Source organism: Arvicanthis niloticus, chromosome 5, assembly GCF_011762505.2.
Source record: "Arvicanthis niloticus isolate mArvNil1 chromosome 5, mArvNil1.pat.X, whole genome shotgun sequence".
NCBI classification, from domain to species: domain Eukaryota; kingdom Metazoa; phylum Chordata; class Mammalia; order Rodentia; family Muridae; genus Arvicanthis; species Arvicanthis niloticus.
In genome coordinates this window covers 87762088-87786882 of record NC_047662.1, presented here as the reverse complement: position 1 = coordinate 87786882, position 24795 = coordinate 87762088, and the positions used below count along the sequence as shown (strand labels likewise).

Here is a 24795-nt window from a genome sequence, read left to right as displayed (position 1 = left end):
AGTACAGAATCTAAGAACCCAGAACAGATCTATGGATATGGATTAGTAGGTGTAAGAAATGTTCATTTTCTATTGGGGTGGGGCCGTCACTTAGTAACTAAGGAGTAACTAAGGGACAAGGGGAGGTACAGAGACTGGACAGGGAAGTGGGGTTGATACAGAGGAAGTCCTGAGTATTCACACTAGGCACCAGGCTAAAATCCCACACGTAGGCAAAGCCAGAACCGGGAGGTGAAGAACAAGGCAGCCACAAGCAAGACTCAGCAAGGTATAGGAAGAGGAATGAACTGGCCAATGGCACTGAGCGAATGGCTTGGTGGGCTGAGACTGAATCTTATCAGGTGTTTTACTGTCTTCCAGTGTGCACCTTTCCTCCAGATAACTGTAGTTTACTTCAGTAAGCTAACTTCCTGAATTCTCACACCAGCCCCACACGCTAGCTTCCTTTGCAGAAGAACAGATCATGTGACCAATTCTGGCCACCATGCTCTGAGCATCAGTGACATGATTCTTTTCGTTGGAAGCACTGAAAAGCTGTGTGCCACCTTCGGGCTTCTGACAACGAGCAAGCCACACGGGGAAAGCACAAAGCTATGGAGAAGGAGCCAAGACTGGGTGGGGAGTTACTGGGTGGTAAGAGCTGCCTAGAAGTCTAGACCGAAGGATCTACTGAAAGCTGCTCAGATATGGGAGTGTCCATTCAGTACTGCCTGGTGCAAGGCAATTCCTCTAACAACTGGAGGGACTGAGGTTGTATCTCAGCTGATTATCTGCCTCCAAACCCAGAATGGGCGTGTCCTCTCTCTCTCTCTCTCTCTCTCTCTCTCTCTCTCTCTCTCTCTCCCTCTCTGTGTGTGTGTGTGTATTTTCAATTAGGTTTATTAATTTTATTTTATGTGCAAGTGTTAGGCATATATGTATGATGTAAGTGGACCCTGTTTGTACTTGGTGTCTTCAGAGGTCAGAAGAGGGTACTGGATCCCCTGGTACTAGAGTTATGGATGGTTGTGAGCTATCATGTGGGTGTTGGGAATTGAACACTGGTTCTCTACAGGAGCAATGAGAACTTTTAACGACTAAGTGATTTTTTTTTTCCTTTTGAGATAGGGTCTTCATATGTATGCCAGGCTGGCCTAGAGCTCACAAAGTAGCCAGGATTGGCCTCAAAGTTCTTCATTCCTCCTGCCTCAACCTCCCAAGCACTGGTATGCACACGCGCTGCTGGCCTGAGGGGTTCATTTCCCTGACAGCTGAGGGTAGAGAAGGTGAAGGGAAAGGTTGAGTCTGGTGTTGACAGAAACCCCTATTCTGCTGTTGACTAGGTTCTCGGAAATATTCTATTAAGAGGAAAAAACTTGGAAAAGGGGCTAAAACTTGCCAGTTACATTTCAAAGCTGTTAATGGACAAGAGCCAATATATTTCCCCCTTTTTATGACCCATGTTAGAGGAGAGCTCATGAGACAGAAGACGAAAAGTTCAAATGTTTCTATAAGCTTCAAACATAGTGTGTAGATTTTTGTAGTTTTTTTTGTTTGTTTGTTTTGTTTTAATTTTAATTTTTGGTTTTTCAAGACAAGGTTTTCTGTGTGTAACCTTGACGGTCCTGGAACTCTTTACCGGGATGGCCTCAAACTCTGCCTCCCAAGTGCTGGATTAAATCTAGCACTGCCTGGCAGTGTAGATTTTTAAACAGGTAAAAAGCTTACATCATTTAATCAGCTTCCACAGTCTTCATCTGTAAATGGAGATGATTAAGAACACCAATTTGCCAGGGTTTCTGTGATCCTAAAATGAGACTCAAGGGTCTCCTAGGGAAACACCTGGAACAAAAACCAGCCAGTAGCCTGTAGCTGGTGTTTAATTAATACTCTCGTGTGTGTGTGTGTGTGTGTGTGTGTGTGTGTGTCTGCATGTGCTCTCACAGGTACACATGTGTATTTTGTGAGTATGGAGGCCAGAAGCTCATCACAAAGGGAAGCTAGTCCAGCCAGCCACTGTGGCCCAGGGGTCTTCTGTCTCCACAGATCACCAGGCCTGGCTTTTGACATGGGTTCTGAGCTCAAGGTCAGGTCCTCCTGCTTTTCCAACAAGAACTTTATGAAGTGAGTTATTTCCCCAGCTCAGTAACTGTTTCTTTGTGGGTACAATGTGGGGCAACAGCAGGCAGAAATGTTAGTGTGTCAGTGCTAAAATGTTGAACATGATAAGTCAGTGTGGTGGTTAGAATGAGAATGGACCATATGGGCTTGCATATTTGTTTTTGTGTTTGTGTATTTGTTTTAAGACAAGGTCTTTCTCTATGAAACCCTTGAACTCGCTATTTAGACCAGGTTGATCTCAAACTCAGAGATCCTCCTGCCTCTGTATTTTGAATGCTAGGGTTAAAGTCTTGCACCACCACGCCCTGCCCAAGTTTATATATTTAAATGCCCGGTCCTCAGTTCGGTAGAAGTGTTTTGGAAAGATTAAAGGGCGGGGCCTTGTTGGAGAAAGTGTGTCACTGGGGGTAGGGCATGCTTTCAGGTTTCCAAAGGCCTGTACCAAAACCAGTACCACTCCCAGTTAGCTCTCACACATTCTCTGCCTCAGGCTTGCTGATCTGGATGTAGCTCTCAGCTACTGCCCGAGAGCCACACCTGCCTGCTGCCATGCTCCCTAGTGAACTCTCTGGCACCAGGAGCTACAACAAATGTTTTCTTTTATAAATTTGTCTTGGCCATGGTTGTCTCTTCACAGCAGTAACAGTGAGTAAGACAGCCAGTGCTGAGCCCAGGTACTGACCACCTAGGTGCTGGGTGAGCTCTGTGATAGCAGAGAGTCAGTCTCCCATCTATAAAGTGGGAAAAGTGACAAGTGGGAAAAGTGATAGTCCCCAAGGTGATGTAATTACTGGAAGAAACTATCTACCAGGACACAGAATTTTGACATGTATTAGTCTTCTAAACTAATCACAATGTAAACTATTGATCAATTTCACAATCACACCACCATAATTTCTTCTATAAAACTATTAAACCTGAACAGGGCTGGGGAGCAGGCTCAGCCAATCAAGTGCCTGCTGTGGAAATATGAAGATCAGAGTTCCAATCCCTAGCCTCCAGGCATGGTCTTGCATGGCTGTAATCCCAGCACTGAATGAAGTGGAGATGAGTGTGGATCCTTGGAGCTCACTGGGCAGCCAGGCAGTGAGTATCAGGTTCAGTGATAAATGTTTTAAAAGATAAAGGTCGGGGGAAGCTGGAGAGATGGCTCAGCGGTTAAGAGCACTGACTGCTTTTCCAGAGGTCCTGAGTTCGACTCCCAGCAACCACATGGTGGCTCACAACCATCTGTAATGAGATCTGATGTCCTCTAATGGTGTGTCTGTAAACAGCTACAGTGTACTCATATGTAAAATAAATAAATAGTTCTTAAAAAAAAAAAAAAGAGGATACGAGAAGTGAGGTACAGGACATATACTCCTTTTAAAAAAAAAAGAGAGAGATAAAGGTGGAGAGGGACTAACATCTGGCTTCCACAGGCAAGTGTGTACCTTGCATCTACCTATACCTACAAATATATACATATACACACACACACAAGCAGCACACACATAACTTACACTACCATACACAAACATATACATGTTACTGTATTTGAGTAACCAGCTTTAATCTAAGTACTGCTTAAGATGTAGTAGAAACCTTGGCTCAGCGAATTGCCACTTAAACTTGGATTTTATAAAGTCGTGTAAATGTAGAGGGGGCATTTGAGTGGGATGGGGGAAGGAGAGACAGAGGAGGATGTGAGTGGTTAAGCATGAACAAAATACAGTGAAATGCATCCATGGAAATAAACACCTCTCCACTTTTGAGATGAGGGCTCACGCCTCAGTCTCACTATGTAGCAGAGGATGACCTTGAACTTTTGATCCTCTTCTCTTGCCTCTTGTACGGGAATTGAACCCAGTCAAGAGACATCCTCAGCCTTCAATCCCATCATTCAGTATGTTTACTAAAAAAATAACTTTTAAAAGACAGAAAAAGCAGATTTTCCCCACTGAAAGCTTGTAAGTCTTCTACACCCTGATCCCTCAGAAGTGTGGGGACAACATCAACTGAATGGCCAATAAAACCTGGATAAACTCAATAAACTTTTCAAGTATCTCTCTTAAAAAAATTTTAGATTTGTTTTATTCATTATTTCATATGCATGAGTGTTTTGCCTGCATGCCTGTCTGTGCCTGGTTCCCAATGAGGTTTCGAACTTGCAAGTGAGCTCTAGGAATCAAACCCCAGTCCTCTGCAAGAACATGTGCATTCAAACCCTGCGGCAACTCTCTAGCCCCCCAGTATCTGCTAAAAGACTTTGTTTGTGATAAGGGGAGGAAAGTAATTCCCCAGGGAAGTTTTCAAACTTGCATAATTAAAAATAAACAATAGTTTCCGAGCTAAAGGGTACATACTCGGCCTCCATGAAGCTCCACTCCGTAGAAGTCAAGGGTTCGAGCTATGTTGATGTAGCAAGATTCCGCTTCTGACTGCTTTAGCCCACTGCAGAAGAAAAGAGAAAATGCAAAACTCACCCAATAGGTGGAGAATAACCTTGAGCTTTAAAAAAATTAAAGATACCTGGAAAACGTTGTAATAGTCCTCTGTAAGTTACTAACAGTTACTAAGTGCCTTGGGCCAGTTCCCGTAAGCACTCTACCTTTAAATCCTAATGAAGCAGGTTTTTCTTCTTGTCCATGGAGCCTGACCTCCTCTGGACCCCTCGGTTTTTACTAAGACACCCTCCCACTTAGTGGTCTCTCTGGGAGGTCTTCCGACAGTGAAAACTGTCTATCGCCTTTCAAGATGCCTGCCCTCTCACCATGCCTTGTTGCTCAATTAATAGGTAATCTTTGATCATTCTGCCTGTCTATCCTCTCAACAGTGGCCTCATGCTTCAAAAGCCAGTGGCCCTGTGCTATTTTAGGATGCTGACTTCTGTCCCAGGAGCAATTCTGGGAGAAAGGGCTGGCGGCACCCTCTGAGAAGGTACGCTGCTAACTTGCCCTTTGTTTTTATGGCCCTTCCCAAGAAATGAGATGTCTCTGGAGGGCTACTCTGGGTCATCGAGGTTCTCATTTAATGGGAACAGAACAGCTGCCACAGTAGCACTGGGTCACGTGAGGAGTGGGAAGAGGCTCGGAGTGGAAAGTACTTGATAGAGGCAAAGCCTGTCCCAAGGCGACTCCCTAATGTGGGGGAAAAGCAGTCTCAATCCAGGACCACCCACCCCCGTCAGGTCTCCAGTCCAGCCGTCTCTCCACTCAACAACACTAGAGGGAATGGCCTGTTTTATTACATGGTAACCGGCTAAAAGGTACTGGCTCAATCAGCTTGGAGGCCAATCAATCAGATTGAAAACAGGCATCTCCTTGAGGGTTTAACCAAGGTCAATGACACCTTGGAGGAGGAAGAGGCCGGCTATCGTCCTCAATTCCTATGGCATTTTTATGCTTCACAAAAAACGCAAGTGCTGCTAAATATACATTTGCCACCATCCCAGGTTAAACGTACAGAAAACCACAGGACGTGGGGGGGGGGGGGAATCAAACACAAAGTGGTAGGTTATCTATAAATAAATACCCAGCCTAAGTTCCTAAGCCCCAGCCCCACAAGTCCCCGCTCCACACACCCCAGTTCCTACTCACTCAACCAACCTCCCCAGTCCCCGCACCTGTGCTGTTCATGGAGTGATTCCACCTTGCTTAAAAAGTCATCATTTTGATCTGGTATGAACTGGCTGTCGGCAAGATAACCTGGATGATGTACGGAAGCATTAAAGTCTCCAAAATGAGCTATTAAGATACAATGAGGGAAAATCAGGATTAGACTCGCCTCTGCGAGGTCCTTATCAACAAGCACAACGAAAGAGATATCTCTGTGGGGAACAGGTCTGATAAGCTCTGAGCCAAGTGAACCAGCTCTTCATTAGCTTCCATTCCGTGCTTTTAATCCGAACCTCTGTTTAGGGCTAAATTCCAGGTAAGTACAGGGGTGTGGCAGGTGAGAGGAGGAGACCGTCAAACTCACAATAGTGTGCTTAAAAAGATACCACTGTGATGCTCTTACAGGGCACATAGTGAGGATGCACTAATATATTTTCATCAGGGTCCACATTAAAGAGGAAGAAACTGAGACCCAGGGGGAAGGGACCCCTAACCCAGGCTATTTTCAGCAAAGTAAAGACCTAGGTGAGAGGGATCTAGGTAAGCACCCTATTTCACGTCTGTCCGTCCAGTGAGCTGCTGAATCTTCTCTTGATGTCCTAGAAAGGCCAACAAGGTGCTGCCAATGCTTTTCCGAAGCCTAGACGGCAGAACTCTCTTTAATTTTCCTGTTGGTTTCATTAACTCAAAGAGGGCCTTCTGAATCATTTATCTGCTCATCTGTCCTGTTAGCCACTCATACTCACTCAGCTTTCACTCAACAGGAAAAAAAAAAAAACTGTAAGCTCCTTGCTTTAGCAAAGCCACTGACAAACATTTTGATCAACGTGAGAGCAGCGAACGTTGCCCTCGGGGATGGTTTTTCACTTGAAATCTTATGCTGCTACCCTGCACAGGGCTCTGGGATAACCACTAGGGGGCAACAGTTAACAGCCACAGCTATACGCACTTGCAAGAGCCTTGGGGGGGAGGGGGGACTGCCAATGGTGTCAATGACATCGTATCACTGGAGGGCTTGAGCAAATGCTCCTCATGACCCATACAGCATGGGTGACTCTTAATAAACAAACAAACAGACAGACAAAAGGTAGTACCTGTGTCCCTGCATTCTTACCACAGGGCCTGTCTTACCTGTCTGTGAATACATGCCCCAAGTTTGAGATCCCAGGTATCCATGTTTCAAGTGATCCGATGGGTGGGACCTCCATTTGCTATTCTTCTAACTCTAACTTCATCTTGGAGCCTCTTCTTGGGGCTCACTTGTCTGATAACTTTTCTAGACTCCCTTCCCTTCCCCAAGCAGGATAGGGCACACACTGTGTGCTCCTTCTCAACCCCAGTAGGCTGCAGAGCTCCCATCCTGAGGCTGGTACAGAGCCTGCTTGTGGCTGAGGCTCGGGAAACATAGAGTAACTATATAGTTCCCAAACTTTTTTTTTTTTTTTTTGTCTGTGTGTGCCTTATAAGCCGCTGACTAGCCAGCAGCACTCGTCAGCCGTTGGGCTGGAAGTATTTCCTCTTCTGAACATTGTACTTCTTGATTTAATAAGAAACTGCTTAGGTTAGCAGATCACAGATAGGTCTTAAATACTAGACACCCATCTTGAAACAACTTGGCAAAATGTATCAGACAAAATGTCCTTAGTATACCTCCTGAGCCACTAATTTTATAGCTAAGAATTAGTCCCGTAAGAAATGTTAGCAGAGCGTGCAAATACACGTATATTCATTTATCAAGGCTAGAGGACTATAAATATATCTAAGAATCTGTGCTATAAGAAATGTATACAGAGCATACAAATATATGTATCATTTATCAAGGCTAGAGGACTATAAAGAGCTTACACTTCAAACAGTCTGTATGATGACCCATGATTTATTAGTAGGACAGCAATGTTGAGTTTCAGCCTCAGCCAGCTTCTACCTTTTAAGGTTCTGGGACTGTCTTCAGTGGCTCTTCTGTCAGTCCTCCAAAGTGGGAAGCCCCACGGGTGAAGCTTGGAACAGGATGTCTTAAATGTAGGCCTTCAATTTTTCTCTAATCATAGCTTACTGCTTATCAAGGCCAACTTTTACATTTAATTTTTATTCTCTATGGTATGTGTGGGGGTCAGATGACCACTTTCAGGAGTCAGTTCTCTCCTTTCACTGTGGGTATCTTGACTGACCTCAGACTGACTTCGTTGGCGGTGGGTGCTTTGACACAAGGAGTCATCTCTCCCACCTTATACACAACTTAACACAGTTTTCTTCTGGACTGACATGAAAAGACACCAAGAGTTAAGACTACCGTAAGAGTGCTTCAGACAGTGGTTCATGTTCTCTCTCCTATAGCCCTACAAAGTAGAAGAGACACTTCTGGTCCTGCTGGCCACATGAGGCCTGGAAGGTCAAGCCATGCAGATAAGAGGAAAAGCTAAGACCCAGAGAGCGTGGCTTCCATCCCTATTCTCACTGATTCAGTCAGTGTAGGTAGGCTCAGTATTAAAGGATGATTTTTTTTTGGGGGGGGGGGGGACTATAGGCCACCTTCAAATGCCCTGTTTAATCAGCCATGTTGAATAAGGATCAGAGGCCTCTACTCACAGGTGGGACGCCTGAGGTTCAGCCAGGTAATCTCACAGGGACAAATGAATAGGACAAGGTTAAACTGGGCATAATTCTCTCCTTCCTCAAGTTCTTGCCACTCAGCCCGGATACTCCAACTGTGAACACCCAGGCCTGGCTTCAATGTGAGAAGGTCCCTGCCTCTGTCACCCATCAGCCCAGAAAAAATGGGAGCCACAAACCTAGAGATTGATGAGGACACACTGACTCTGGCTACGTGTTATGGATCACTGGCCTGTGTCATGACATGGCAGACACCATCTTAATCACAGCAGTTGTGACTATAGCCCCAGAGCCTCGAAAGACAGAGCCTGACTTTCCCTCCTAAAAGGAGTAAGGAGAATTATTCCAGCCACTCATTCTTACTGTCCCAGCTCTTCCTGGTCTCAAAAGGTGCTGAAGTACACAGTAGGTGGAATGTTAGCTGAAGGGGTGGCTCCATTTGTGCAGCTTGGGGAGGCCATCCATGTTGGGTGGGACTCTGTAATGCAGCTCTTTTTGAAGTCAGCCACACTCTTTTTAAAGTATAAACCTAGCAGTTTACTAAGCTGGACTTGGATCGAATCGTTTTCTTGGTCAGCTGTCCGTGCCCTTATCTCCTGGGTTCATGTCTTCCTAGTGGATGCAACACATTCATCTGTCCCAGAGGACAACTTCTTCTGGGCTTTTTATCATGAGAAGAGGAGGCTGGTGGGATGGAGCTGAGGCTGAGTGTGTCTTACCAGTGAGGAGGCTTGCTGTATGTGTGACATCATGGGGTCACCTCAACATCCTCCTTCCTCTACTCCATGCAGTAGGCAGGTAAACTGTGGGCCCGCTAGGCTTGTTCTTCATCTCTCTTGTTTCTGTTCTTGTTGTTCAGGGAGGAAGTACACCTGGGGCCTCCTCAGTAGCCCAAGTGTGTGCCTGTCTGGCTGGTTTCCTGGTTTCCTTCCTTCCTTCCTTCCTTCCTTCCTTCCTGCCTGCCTGCCTGCCTGCCTGCCTGCCTTCCTTCCTTCCCTTCTTGCCATTTTGCTTCTGAGACCACAGTAGGAATGGGTCATTTGGCCTGCGCCTGCTCTGAGACTTGATCATCTTACTTTCTTAGCTATCTGCCATGCTGTGGGCGGAGACTTCTGGAAAGGCAGAGGGGACTCTTCAGTCTTATGCCAAACTGTATGACTCTATACAACTAACAGGGCACTCTGGGAAGGCCCCACACAGCTAATGAATGGCAAAGTGGTATTTCACCTTGCATGGGATCTGACACCGAGTATGAAGAGATTTCTTCTGGAGTTTAAAAAAACCCTTGGTCAGAAAAACTTTACCCAGTGTGGCTTGTTCAACTGGAAAAGTGTGGAAATTGCAAAAGCAAGACTGGATCCCAAAGATTTAGTTAAAAAGCAAAGCAAAACAAACAGAACAACACCCCCCATAGCTCATTCATTTTTTTTATGCTGATTATATATTAAAATAATATTTAAATGGGCTAAATAAAAACTTCAAATTATATCTATACATATATGTATAGATATATACATATATGTATGTATATGGTCTTTTTTTAAAGGAGGGCCTCATGTAGTCCAGCCTGGCCTTGAAGTTACCATGGAGCTGAAGATCACTTTGAACTTGTAATCCTCCTGCTTCTGAATGGTCACAGACCAGTGTATAACCCACTAGGTACACTGAAGCTCTGAATATAAATTTGTAAGCTCTCAGTAGCATTTTAGATAGGTAGCAAGCAAGCAGCAGCAGTGCCTTCCAGCAAATTCCTTAACCTAGCCAGGTCTTGGTTTCCATGTTCAGAGGAGGGGAGGGATATAAATATTGTTCCACCGGGGTTTGTACGGAGACCAGATCCAAATACCTGGGCAGAGGCTCTGGAAAAAGCTGGTTGCTGTCTGCTGTTTCATAGCTCCCTGGGGGGAAATACCACACCATTCCTCCCCCCCTGCCCCCTCCCCCCCCACACACCACTGTCCATCTGATCTCCCCAAGCAAGAGGAGAGTGTGGCTCAGTGAAATGAGCCAGCCACCACCTAGTCAACCTCTCTCAGTACTTACACTGTACTGCATAGGATGCTAGAACCACTGCTGAGTTGAGAGGGCAGGTCAACCTGTCAGAAGAAAGAAGAATTAGCTAAGTCAGAAGGACCACAGACACTCATAAATCACAGGCGGCCCGTGGCTTTCTCTTCTCCATTAACTGTTAACGAGCAACGTGAGTGAGTCTTAAAGGCACCTCAGACACAAATCAATCTTGAACGGCACACGGAATACAGTAAAGAGGGGTTTTTTTGGAAATAAAAAAACACAACTTTGGTTTAAAATGATGTGTCACCAATACCAGGAACTTAATGGTCTGGTATTGGACAGCATATTCACATTGTAAGAGAAGTGAGAAAATAGAATCTGAGATAAGTCTGCAGCCTTCTGATCTTTCTAACAAAAACCTGAGACTTTCTGTAGGGCTCTGACTACGTCCTAGAGTCCTAGAGACTGGAGGACCCTTAGGTACCCCCTTCCCAGAATGGTGCTATCTTATAAAAATGAAAAACACAGGGAGCTAGGGGGAGGAATTCTGTATTTTAACATTTGTAATTGTGTTATTAAATTACTTAATTCACTAACTACTGACTATTCCTAAACCCACTGACCTTGCTGAGGTTGACAGGATTCAACCGTCTCTGCCTCCCTCCTTGTCATCCATTAGAAATCCAGACTTGGCCTGGATTTGTTCTTATTGCCTCAGTCCTCCCAAATGCCTGTTCTCAGATGCTACCTGTCTTTATTGCTCTCCTTTCTCCATCCAAACCTGACTCTGTTCTGTTCAAGTTCTGAGGGCAGATCTGAAGCAAGGGCCACTGCTGAACTCGAGAACGGGCTGGGAAAGGCTAGGGGCAGCGACTGGGAAAGTGAGCCACTCTGAGACAAGAAGATTTTAAAAGCGTCTTCCAGTCCTGTGGCAAGTTGGGAGAGCATGTAGTTTCCATGGCAGCCCATGAAAGTCCCACATGAGTCATCCCATTTGCCAGTGTAATCTGGTTGGCCCCCAGCAGTTTCCCTGTCTGTCCACTGTACTCCGATCGTTCTGAAGGTTCATCTAAAGGTAGCAGTCCCTGTCTGAAGGCCTGATGACCACGAGTACCTCTGTGTGGCCCTGCAGACATCCGAGTCTCTCTGAGTCTATGGATGTGCCCTAGGGTTGCTTGTTATCTACCTGTTTTGAGCAACAGCATCTTCAGAATGGGTGATAAACACAGGCTACCAGTTTCCTACTAAGACGAGCCTCACTTAACATTTAGCCTTTGCTAGAGGATGGACAGCTGAGTGGATTTGGGGGACAGGCTAGAAACAGGCTATGAAGGCTCAAACTAGACAGAAAAAGCCTATGGAGACTGAAGAAAATAAATTTTCAAAGAATGATTAGTGCTCAAAAATACATAGTAGTGGACAACGCCAGCCTGTGCTCCCTCTCAGCATTCCATATGCTACTGTGTGCATTTCTTTATCTCTGTGGTTCAGGCCTCTAGGTATCAAGTGAGGGGACTCTCCTGGATGAGCCATCTCTGTGGAGAAGAGATGCTCCTACTGCACTGGCTACCAGTGACTACTCAGACAAGTCAGAAGATCTGATACCTCAAGGAAAACGCTATCCTCACAACAACACCCGTGGAGCTGGAGAGCTGGTGGAGACATGTCTCCACCTTGGAGACACGACAATGACAAGGCTCTGGGGGGATCGAATCCAGGATGCAGGTTCCTACCAACTTAGTTGGAAATTCCAAAGGGCATCTTGTTTGGAAAAGCAAAAAGGAGGACAGTGTAGTACCAGAGTATGGAGATTGGGGAAGGCGGAAGGGGAGGCCCTGGCCTAGTGGCCAGCACAGGCTGGAACCTGCCTCATAATGGGTTCGAGAACAGTATTTATGGAAAAACAAAGCATCTGCCTAAAAGGGAGCCCTGGACCGGGTTTCCATGATTGCAAAGAACAGCTCAAGAGGGCTGGGCATTTCAACAAAGGGTTCTCCTGAAGTGTAATAAAGCTATCTCACCAAAAAGGAACCCTCAGCACCCAGTCTACAGTTTGTGCTGGAGAAGGGCTGCACTACTGTTACCTTGGGGAAGGGATATACAGAATTCATGAAGATCCTAAACTCTGTGATTACCAAGTAGTCAACTGTTCTGCCAGCCCATTTAAGGAGGTGCTGGCTGGCAGGACTGTAGCAGAGGGAAGCCCTGGTCTTTTCCAGTCTGTCCTGGTGCACACGGATACCGCCCCTCCAGACGAATGTCTTATCACAACCTTCAGCCTGCTTTAATACCCTGCAGCTGCTCTCTTCCGTCCAGTGGGCGTGAGACACACGCCTGCAGTGGGCATGAGAAGCCCCTTCTCTCCCTGTTTTTCTGCAAGTCAACCATATATGGCTTCCAGCTGGAATGGGGGAGACTTCTTGCTGTCCAGGAAAATCTCCTTTCTCCACGAACCCTAAACCTGGCTTATCCCCAGCACCCCACAGAGACTTTTCTAGGCCATGTAGCAGCAGAACTCCTGAAACCCTAGGCCAACTGTGATTTCCACTGCCCATATGGGTCTCATTTGCCTCGTGGGCTTCCTGCCTCAGGTCATGAGTCACAACTGCCAGCCTCCTTGTGATGCAGCAGGCCAATGGCCTCTGGTGACCCTCTACAGTAGAGCTAAAGTCACAGAAAGTGGGATGTGGAGAATTGAAGTAAATGGTCCCTTTTCCTGCTGCCATTTTCTTCATGAGGTTAAAAAAAAATGGCTAAGGGGCTGGCAGGGAAGAGGGCTTAGCAGGTAAGGGTGTTTGCCGCAAAGGCCTTAGTGAGTCCAGTTCAATCCCTAGAACCCATGTAAAGGTGCAAGGAGAGAACCAGCACCACACATGCATACTCTTGTGAATACACGTACACATGGGCAAATGCATATGCACATATACACTCATCCATTCTATCTCTAATAATAAATTAAAAAAAAACTTTAAAAAAAGATAATAAGGATTTGGAAGATGGTATTTTGTGGGCTTGGAATTTTAATTCTGTTTCTGGCCACTCTCAGATACCTTCCAAGCACTGAAATGGCCTGGACACATACACCCAGTGTGCTGACTCACAGGCAGGTGCATCTGAACACAATTCCTCCCAGAGAGAAGACAAATCACCCATAAATACCACAGTCTCCAAAGTGGTTCTAACTTACACCTAAGCCTATTTTACACTCAGAATCTTTCCTTCCCTTTTAAAATTCCCCAAGTTGTTACCAGAAAGAGATCACTGTGTGTTTTGTATAAAATTGTGGTAAATTTGAATGAAGTTTCTCGATCATTAGCCTCTGTAAACCAAGAGGGACTTGAAAGCAGCCTAACATACAGGCTTGGTTTAAATTGAATCCTGTTGCCAGGAATGCATGTTCATTAGATTAAAACCAGGAATCTGGCTAGTCTGACAGGAAAAGAAGAATTCGAAATTCTCATTACCTTCCTTCACAAACATCCATCTTCAGTTGTAAGAAATACAGATGCCTGGAAAACAAAGGTGTTCATTAGCAAGTGCTCAAAATCCGATGAGCGATGAGCGTGCAAGAGCAACAAAAGCACACATTTGAAAAACAGAGTGTGTGCAAATACCATTTTACCTATTTGTAAACTGCCTAGGTGCCTCTGTGCTAGGGAGGGCTGAGGGGGTAAATGGGGTAGCAGCTAAGGGTGCTCCCCTCCCCCAGCTTGCTGCATGGGCTTTCAAGGAGGCACAAGGACCCACAGCATTCTGTACAAGCTGCCCACACACTCACAGGCCACTGTTCTAAACATGGGCACTTACACACACACACACACACACACACACACACACACACACCCATTCCTCTGTGAAACTGCTAAGAGGGGAGTGAGTCTGTGAAGATCACAGGTTGGCTGGAGTGCAACACCCAGCTGGGCTTTTCCTTGGAGCCTAAGAAGCATGGGAGCTGGAGGAAAAGTGGTAGCCTAGTTAGCAGGACCTGCAAGCATCAGAGACAGCTTTGAAAGCCTGGAGCTGTCCTAGGGGCAAACTATTCCAGGCCCCTGAGCCCTGCAGGCTGCATCTTTGTCCTGGGACAGAGAGAGGAAAAGGAGGCCAGCATCAAGAGCGCTGGTAAGGCCAGGAAGCACCATGAAGGCATTTATATTTAGGGACGCGGCATACATGTGACGCTTGGCTCCTCTCTCCCACTCTTTTTTAAAACCCAGATTCAAGCGGGATTGACATTCCAGGGTCTGGCCAAAGATGACAAAAGGGAAGCCTCCTGAAAGCTAATACAGATGGTTCAGAAGTGCTGGGGCGGGGGAGAGATCATTCTGGCAATTTAAACAAACCAGTCTCATATTCCTTGGGGTTGACAAAGGTCATGGAGCTGGCTGTTTTGAGACCTAGATGTTTCAAACAGCACTGCAAGCTCCTGTGTGCAGTCTGGGCCTGGGTGCCTGGTACTCTGTGACTTTCTTCCTCATGTCAGCCTCCCAGTGAATCTGTGAGGCTGTAACACCATCTCTATTTTAACTTATGAAAATTCTATGATAAAGAACTTGCAAATAAAAAACATCACACTACAAAATTAAGCAGGCCTCAAGAGTATACACCTCAATAAACTCTCTACAGTCAGAATTGCCAATCAGAAGAAACGCCTTCCTTTATCCTGGACAGACATGCAACAAGAACAAGCTCTGTGGGCTGCAGAAGCCATCACTAAGCTCAGGATCTGTATCATAACTCTGACACAATTCCCACCATTTTGTATTGTGTTGAACATTGGACACTGATGATGGTATTATTCACATGGGCATGAGTGGTTAACCTTTTTGTCTACTTGACTGGATTTACGATCACCATGGAAACACACCTCTGGGTGTATCTGATGGCATTTCCAGAAGGTTTAAGTGAAGATGGAAGACCCACCCTCAATCTGGGAGGCATAAACTCATGGACCAGACCCAGTCAAAGAGGGGGTATGTGAGCCAATCAGGTATTCATCTGTGTTTCCTGACAGTGGGTACACTGTGATCAGCGGTCCCACACTCACACAACCACGCCCTCTACCGTGATGGAAGGTAGCCTCTAGGATTGTAAGCCAAGACCAGCCCTTCTTCCCTTAAGTAGCTTCGTGTTTAAAAATTTGGTCACAATAATGTAATACTTGTGCTAATTCATGCCCACTCAGTAGTGGGATCATCTTTTCCACTTAAGAGAACATAACCAGTTCTTTCTAGTTGGTTTCTATGTTTATCTGGGCTAACATTCAACCAGAATTAAGTGTTCTCTCCTCCTGGAAGGATACTGGGGAAAAGAAGAGAGGGGTGGTGTTATAAATGATCCACTGGTAAAACCTGTGCTTTCACTGACAGGCACAAATGAGACCTCATGGTTCATACATTCGGAGATTCTTCACCAAATGCTACCTGGTCCTTTGCAGAGCACATCCGACCGAACCCCACAGAATCACATGTAAAGAAATGAGGATCACAGAATGTGTCCCAAACTTAGGAGGCTTTATCATTTTCTTCAGGGAGCTCAAATTGTCATTAGAGACTGCCAGTAAGTGGAATGCTGCTCGGGATGATCTAAATTTATCAGTAACAGCAGTTGTGGAGGCTCACAATAAACAGACATGTAAGTACCCTTGAGAAGAAAGGAAAGCTATCAATAGGAGAAACTCGGCATGTCTAACTTTAGAAATGTTTGACCCCTTTTGAGAGTACTCCATCCAGATCCTGAGCTGGGTAACTGTCAATCACCTAGGAAGAAAGCCTCCATGGGGTACTGTCTACATCTGGTTGGCCTGTGAGCACGTCTATGGGACAGCCTTAATTAAGTTAATTGCTATGGGAAGACCCAGCCCATTGTGGGCAGCCCCATTCCCTAAGAAGTGAGATCTGAACATAAGTAAGTGAGCATGTGTGTTCTCCACTGCGGATGTTGATGTGACCAACCAACCTCATGTTTCTCCCTTCACTTTCTTAAAGTGCTGGACTTTAATCTCGAACTGTGAGCTGAAACAAACTCCTCCTTCCCCTATGTTGATTTTGGTTAGGATATTTTACCACAGTAATAGAACTTAAAATGGAACAGACCTCAACTTCAGAAAGACAAAAACAAAACAAAAAACTCCAATGACTTGACTCCCTTCCTAGATAAGAAACAAAATAACCAACACCACCATCACTGCATCCTTTCTTTGAACTCTTGAGAGCCAAGTTTCCTTCAAAGAAAAGTCCTCTTTGGACAGGCTGCAAACCTAGAGCATAAGCCAGGAATATTGGTAAAAAACCTTCATATAAAACAACAAAACAAAACAGAAATCAACCCAGTGTGTGAATTAAGGGAGGGAGGGAGGAATCCAAGCCCAATACTAAGAAAAAGATCAAACCGTCCCAGAGGCTCACCAGCTGTAGAGCACTGTGCTGCCCCTGTTCCTATGGAGTCAGAGATACCTAGTACCTGCTGCAAGGGGAAACTGTTATAGTGGACTGACTGTCCACTGTGTACCTTAGGGTGGGAAGTGGGCCATGGAGTGGGGGTGGATGTCAGATTAGAACCAGTGACTTAGAAGAGTAACACAGACAGACCTAACTGACTTGTAACTTAGGTTAGAACAAATACTTGTCTACTAGGTCTATAACCATCTCCAGCTAAAGTCTACTCCCCATTGTAGCCCTACTTGCTCCCCATCCCTGCAGCTACTCTGGGGGTTGGAAGATGGCCCCAGTTCTCCACAAGGCTTCTCTCCACTCTACATTTCCCTGGGGGCTCCTTAGAGGCTCCTTGGATGCACTTGGAGTGAGCGATGCTCACCTCACAGGTCTCACTTCTTTCCTAAGGGGTGTAGAAGCTGATGGCTGTGAAGGGCACTAGAGGGGACTATGAGATGAGGCTGGCCCTGGAGCATCTCCCTCAAGCCTTTCCACTTGAAAGCTTGAGCGTGCATCCCGGGTCCCACACAACTGGGGCTCCATTGTCCCAGGGATGAGATACGGAGGACCATTGTCCGTGAGCTGTCATCTTGATTTTTTGAGATAGGGTCTTGCTAGGTTGCTTAGGCTGGCCTAAAACTTCTGTGCTCAAGGGACCCTCCTGCCTCTGCCTCCCCAGTAACAATTAGAGGTGTGCATCATTGTGTCGGCTCTTCACGTAACTATAAAGCATCCCTCAACCAAACTATTTCATACTGTTCTGAGGAAACTTTAGAGAGGTAGTTTCAAACACACAGCGACAGATGATGTGACCAGTTTTATGTCAGTTAACTTATGACATGACATACTGGGTTGAGTGTCTCCACACTGTCCCTAGTCCAGAGCAATATGGTGTGTGAGTGTGCATGTGTGGGGGGAGGAGAGATGAAGGTGGACGGTAGGCTCCAAAATGATTCAAAGCACTGCACTGTGGTTTCCCAAACGAGCCACCCAGGCCTTCCTGACACAGACTTCACATTTACCGAAGTGATAAACGCAGTCCCACCCCAAGGCCTGCCTCTGTGGAGAAAAGCAATACATACAGAAGCAGGAAAAACAGAGTAATAAACCAACAGCTGGCCTTTAAACATATCAAAAGCTAAAATACGATGTGTAATTATCATTAAAAGAGAAGAAACTAAAAACTGAGAGAACATTCTATGTCTGAGCTAATGACATCTCTTTGGTAGGATTTTCAGATAAAATGGGACTCAATAATCTAGAACAACAGCTTCGGCTTCTTCCCAGGGAGACAGTTTCCCTCCTTTAGAACAGCAAAGGGATACTAAAGAAAGACTCAGCATGGCTGTGAGGCAGGGGAAGCGGCTGGCCCAGTTTCCCATCCTGAGGTAATAGCTTTCTCAGTGTACCCTTCCCACCCTGCACACTCCAGTTTCCCCACCCAGAAAACCCACTTGCCAGGACCAACCAGAGGCAGCCCAGCCTGCAAGCCCTGCAGGGTAAACAGCTCCTATCACAGCCTTCCTTCTCTTATCTGCCTCACAAACTTCCTACACCAGCTGATTCACCCAGCAGACAAGCCGGGTCCAGCCAGAACCCATTCTCCTTCCTCACCCCTGCAAACGGGGACCTGGTGGAAAGTTCTGGTTTCAGCTAAGCCTTGTCATCCCCAAGGTACTTCATTTCAGCCCCTCAGATTTCATACTATGTAACCCGTGGGTGACTGCTCTACTCCAGGCCTGCATTACAAAAATTGACTTAGCAACCTTGGTATTCACAATGCTTACCAGACAGAGGCAGGGAAGAGACAGGGTGCCCACATGCATTATACCAGACTGGGGGCTGAAGGATGTAGGCCACAAACTGAAAACAAACCTGTGATTATAATTTCAATCCAATTTTTACTTGATTTCATGATGGTCCGAGGTTATACCCAATCAAGTTACTTGTCCATAGCCAGAAAACAAAGAGTACATTTTTGGCAGCTACTAATTTGTATACACTGGACAGAGAATGTCAAGAGGAAAAGGTTATTACCTGGTTTGTTCCTGCTGCAGTGTGTTGGGATCAGGTATAAAATATCTTACTCGAAAATGCAGGGTACAGGGGAAACCTCCTACAACATTTTTCAAAAACAAATTAGGTTGTTCCCTTTAAACAACAAAAAAAGTCCATGAACAGAGCTGCTACTCTCCCTAAGGGAAATACTTATCACTCCACCACAAGCTATTCATTGTAAAAGCCCCGGTTTCAAATCCAGAATGTTTAAGTTAACTGTTTAGAAGTCTCCAGGCACACCCAAGGTATTCATATAGCATAGCTACCACCCACTTCCGGCTGCATGTCTGCCTTAGGGCCCGTACAAACAATGATATCTGTATTAAGAATGTTTAAAAGTCTTAAATTAGCATCTATACATACAACTCACAAAGAACTGCAGCTGCTTACATTTGCATGGTGACTTATGCTTTCCCAGCATTTCCAGGTAGCATCTAGAACCTTGACACCACCATGGCTACCTGCATGCTAAGTGGTCCTGCTTTATAGATGGAGAAATGTAAACACATCTCTGGAAAAGGTAGCCAGTGACAAGACCAGAACCTTTGGTAGCACCGAAGTTTCTAACTTGATGGGATTTTTTTTTTCTTGTTGAAACTGGAAACCATTTTTATGATTTCAGTTCAGAGCGTATTAAAATAGTCACCAGGATCCTGGACGCCACAGAAGTCACTCCGAAAACCAAGTGCCAGTTTGCTTGTGGCTAAAACTAGCCATGTGTCTGATACAAGATCAGACCAGTTAGGGTTCGGGCATTGGAAGATCAAGACATGTTGCCAAGACATGGGGAGACCTTTTGACTTCTTGGTAAATATGCCAAGGTCCTGTCTACTGGCTCAGGTAGCACTTTCGGGCTCTCCGAAATCCAAGTCCTTCTGTGGGCTGCCCAGCTGGCTGATCCTTCTGTTTATCTTGCCTTCTGCCTTGCTCATCTTGGCTCTACACCTCCCCCACATCCCCCAAATCTCTCAGTTCCTTCCTTTGTCAACTCTGGGCTGGCACCAAAAGAATCTTTAATGGTAGGTGTGTGCCTCTGTATACACACCTAGCTGCCAGTGGGTGGCGCTAGCTCTGTAGCAAAGTTTTTCCTCGGCCTGCCTTTGTCTTACCTCCTCAGTCTTCCCCTTTCCATCACTGTTACTTTGGTGTCCCAGGCAAGGTCTCTCTGTTTTTCTTGTTTCTTCTGTGGATTCAGAGCGTGAGTGTGTGTGAGGGCGTCTGAGTGTGTGTGTGTCTGTGTCCATGTGCGTGCGTGTACAGAGTACTATCACGGAATTCCTCTTTTCTACTTCTACACTTGACCACGATAGCAGGGTTCAAATGTGGTTTGGACTAAATTTCCCAGGCTCAGCACAGTGCTTTGCCTTGGTTTGAGCACTGGGGATGTGTCTGCTGCAAGAATAAGCCAGAGAGAGGATGACAAACAGTTGCCTCTCACGACTGGCCACCTCCTGTGTGTCCAAGGGTTTGGAGCTGAGCAGAACAATCCTGAGAGGCAGTTAAAGCACCTCACTGTGAGGAGACCTCAGCCACAGGGGCAAAGAAATGAGATGGGAGGGGAGAGTTAACACTTCCCTTCAGGTAACAGGAGGTATCTGAGGAGCCCTGAGGAATAGCAGGAGACGGGCTGAGGGACAAGGAGAAAAGCATCTACTACAGAGAGAGGAGACTGAAGGGTAGTTCAGACAGAGTCCTGCAGACTGGTCAAGTTAGTCTGGGACACTAGGTACGTATGGGGCCAACAAGAGCCATGAGGGAAACCAGGATGCGAAGGGCTGGCCAGGGGACAGGTAGGGCATGGCTGGAGTAGCTGTCTCACTGGGAGCTGACAGCAATATAGAGGCCCACTCATGACGGATGAGCCAGCATCTGTGCTGTTGGAAATTATGAGAGTTTGTGTTGGTCTCCCTTTATGTGTGCATTTGCGTGTGTGCAGGTGTCTGCATGTGCACATGAGGGCACAGGCTGACGTCAGGTGTCGTCTTCCACTGCTCTCCGTCTTCATTTTCTGAGACAGGGTCTCTTACTAAGCCTGGAGCTCACTTTCTGGCTAGACAATCTGGCCAGCAAAATCCAGGAATTCCCCTCGTCTCCAGCGCTGGGATTATGGGCATGCTCCACAGTACCCAGCATCTTAAGTTAGTGCTAGGAATCTGAACTCAGGTCCCTAAGCTTATACAGCCATCACTTTTACCATCTAAGACATCACCCCAGCACTTTTATGTCTCTCTTATACTAGGCTAAGAAAGATTATCCTTCATCCACGTGCTCCCTTAGAAAGATAACTGAATGCTCCCTTGTCCTGAGCCGCCTCCTCTCCCCTCACCCTCAAGGCTGCTCTGAAGCATCTCTCCCCGACCCTGACCCCACCGTCCCCTTAAGTCCCCAATAAGGAGAAGACAGCTTGCCGTACACCCAATGACCAAGCGAAGCAAGAGCATACCCACCTTTCAGCTGCTTCCTGAGGGGTTTGCTTGCTTCAAGCCATCTCTGTTGAGTGAGAAAAATAAGCTATAAAACCAACCCAAGGAGGGAAGTAGCACATCTCACATGTGAGCACTTACAGGAGAGTCCACCGGGTCGTCACCATGTTGCAAGCCAAAGTATTCCCTCTCCGTCACGCCCAGGTGGCCATAGGCCATCTCCAGAAGCGACTGGCCCAACTCTTGTTTCTAGATCAAAACCATCAAGTATTAAAATGAACCAAGAAATAGAAGTCACAATTATTTTGACAGTAGGCAAAAGAGAAAGTAAAATTTTCTGAGATTTTATGAATAAATACTTCCCACAGTAACAAAAGCATTAATAAATTTCAAGTTACAAGGCTGTAAGGAGGGATACAGAAGTAGGGTTAAGACAAACTACATTAATATGTTTTCAGACACTCTGGATTTAAGGGACTGAGGAGAAAGATCAGTGGACTCCCTGCCTTACAAGCATGAGAACCTGTGTGTGTAGAGGGGAAGACACAACCCTGGAACTTGCTGGACAAGTACTCTAGCTAAATATGGAAGCTTCAGGTTCAGTGAGATCACTCAAAAAACTAAGGCAGGGGCTAGAGAGAAGACTCCGTGGTTGAATGCTTCCAGAACTTGCAGAAGACTTGCTCACACCTGTAACACCAGCTACAGGGGGCCTAATAACGCCCTCTTCTGGCCTCTGATTGCATGTACACTATTAACACGGAAACAGGAAAATAAAAATATATCTTAGTGGTGATGCACATTTTCAATCCCTGTACTCAGGAGGCAGAGGCATGCAGATCTCTATGAATGTGAAGCCAGCCTGGTCTACATAGGGAGTTCTAGACCAGCTGTGGCTACACAGTGAGACACTGTCTCAAATAAGTAAATGGATTAGATAAGATGGGTGATAGATGGATTGATAGGTAGACAGACAGACAGACAGACAGACAGACAGAATGTTGAAAAACATAAAGTAAAGAATAATGAAGGAAGAAACCCAATATTGGCCTCTGGCCAGCCTGGTCAACCTAACCAACTCATGAAGCTCCAAGCCAATGAAAGACTGAAGGCTTGTGGGAAATAATATTGCAGGTTGTCTTCTGGCCTCTACATGAACAAACACACACACACACACACACACACACACACACACACACACACACACACACAGAGTGAGCTTAACTTAGCTTTCTTAGGTTACTTCCATCCTTAGCTAAGGTTCTCCAATGACTTCTAAGTTGGAAAACTCACACATTATACAGCAAACACGCCATGACCTGCTACGGATTACCCACGGCAAATGCTAATCCCAGGTCAGCTCCTGTTGGCTGCTGGGGGCCCAGCTGCAGCTCCTTCCCCTGGAAGAACTCAGAGAGTGTGCAGGGAGGAAAACTCTCTACTAACGGCTAAAAATACTCGAATGCTGTCCAAAATACCCTCAAAGTGACTTGGCCTGTGTCCCCGTGGGATTATCTGCCCTGCTGCTTCTCGTCATCTGAAGTGAGAAGCCGGTGGGGACATTTAGCCACACTTCACTCCAGAGAGGGACTCAGCGGCCTGCACCAGTGTTTATGGGGCAGCCCCATGTGGGCACTGGGACAGTGCCACAGGAAGTACCTCTTTCCTTGCTTGGCTGAAGGAGGGGTGACTAACATGGAGTGTAAAATGCTGTCAAGTGCTTTGAACCGGTCAAGGCACAGTAGACAGTTTTCTTAGAGGACACAGCATGGACAGTGGGGTACACCTGGGAACAGGGACAAGAAACCCTTTTGTGTTTAGTAGGGTGACAGGGTGGAGTGTCACCCCTCCCATCTTTCTAGTGGACCCACCCAATCTGTAGCTGACTGCACAAACAAAAGACAGCTGGGACGCCGTGAGACTCGTGAGACTCGCACAGAGAACAGGCATGGAGCACTTGGGAGATTTCAAATTCTGTTTTCACAGGTTGACCTCCCAGGAATACTTTGAACCCAACCCATTCAACTCAGGACAATGCAAGTCAGAAATAGGTACAGAAGAGGCTCTTCCTGTGAGCTTCTGAGAGCAGATAATGTGCAGAAAGTGGGTCGCAAAGACCAGGTCGGGGAGAATGAGGTAACGTAACATGTGCACACTCCTGCAGCAGCTTGCTTCCACGTGACTTCATGGGATCTGGTCTGTTGTGTATGAACTCAGCCATTTTCAGGAGGCAGCACCTGTCCACCCTGAAGGCCTCTGGACCTGTCACCATCCATCACAAGAGAGTCCTCAGGGGTTTTTTAAAAGCAATCCAGCTTACCCATTCCCCCAAGTTATCAGGTGTGTGTGTGTGTGTGTGTGTGTGTGTGTGTGTGTGTTATGTGCACAATTATGGGTACACTCACCCCTAGGGTGTGTGAAGACCAATGGTTGATGCTGGGCTATGTTCAATCACATCTCCCCTCATATCTGGGACAGAATTTCTCACTGAACTTGAGGTTTACATTTTCAGCCACATTGGCTGCTCAGTGAGCCTGAGGGCTCTTCCCATCCCAGTACCATCAGCCCTTTTACATATGTGCTGAGGATCTGAACACCTCATGCCTGCTATCTTCTCACTTGTTGTAATTATTACTTACATGTTTTGGGATATCGTTTATGTAACGTATCATTAGTAACTGTAACTCATTGAGCACCTGCAAAGTAACCCAACATTGGCCTTGCCATGGAGGACCAGGCACTGAGAGGCGCCATGCCTGGCACACCCACACCATCAACCAGTAGCTTGCATGATCACCTGACTTGGAGTCTGTGCAACACCAAAGCCCTGTGTTCTTGCTGGGCTGAGCCTCTCATCTCTGAACTAGAGAAACGTTCAGGTGTCAATTCTGCTCAATTCTAGTTCCCAAAGGAATTAAAATAGAATCCCATGTGCCCTGGCACACACCTTTCATCCCCAACATCCTGGAGGCAGAGGCAAGTGGATCGCAATGAGTTTGAGGCCGGACTGGTCTACATATTGAATTCCAGGCCAGCAGGGGATAGCTATACAGTGAGACCATGAATGAATGAATGAATGAATGAATGAATAAAGCTGGGGACGGGAAATACAGAGAGGACAAACTAGACCAGAAAAACAGAACAGCGAGCCTGCCAACAGGTCCAATTGGCTCTATCTTTCAGGTACCGCCTTCTAGCCAAGCACTCAAAACTGCCCTGCCCAGCACCAGAATCTCAGGGACTGCTACTGTAATCTCTCAGCCCTCTCCCTCCCTGGCTACTTCGGACTGAGTGACTCTTAAGTCAGGCCATGTCAGGCTTCGAATCAGAGCCCTCTACATTATCCCATGTAGAAGCCAGCGTGCCCAGGCTCCAGCTGGCCTCTCACCCCATCCCTACTTGGAACCTTCTGACTCCACTTATCTCTGGCTCTCTTCCCCCAGGGCTCATGCCGTCCCAGTGAACTGGCCTTTCACCGTGTGGGTCCCAAGGCTTGTCAGGCTTGGTGGCAGGCACCTTCACTCCCTGAGCTATTTTGCCCTTCTCTTTCTTGATACAAGAAAT

At 46.3% G+C, this 24795-nt stretch overlaps 1 protein-coding gene across 7 annotated transcripts in view; it reads right to left on the bottom strand.

The window, feature by feature from the left end:
- Positions 1-24795, bottom strand: part of Ptpn3 (protein tyrosine phosphatase non-receptor type 3) — a 152178-nt gene that overhangs the window by 55723 nt on the left and 71660 nt on the right. For all 7 annotated transcript variants that reach the window (XM_076934925.1, XM_076934926.1, XM_076934924.1 and 4 more), the window contains 7 exons: positions 21373-21480; positions 21256-21298; positions 18788-18866; positions 13784-13828; positions 10350-10402; positions 5705-5825; positions 4446-4533 (listed from right to left, as the gene is read on the bottom strand). In XM_076934925.1, coding sequence (XP_076791040.1) covers positions 4446-4533; positions 5705-5825; positions 10350-10402; positions 13784-13828; positions 18788-18866; positions 21256-21298; positions 21373-21480 — 537 coding nt within the window. The remainder of the gene's footprint in view (positions 1-4445; positions 4534-5704; positions 5826-10349; positions 10403-13783; positions 13829-18787; positions 18867-21255; positions 21299-21372; positions 21481-24795) is intronic.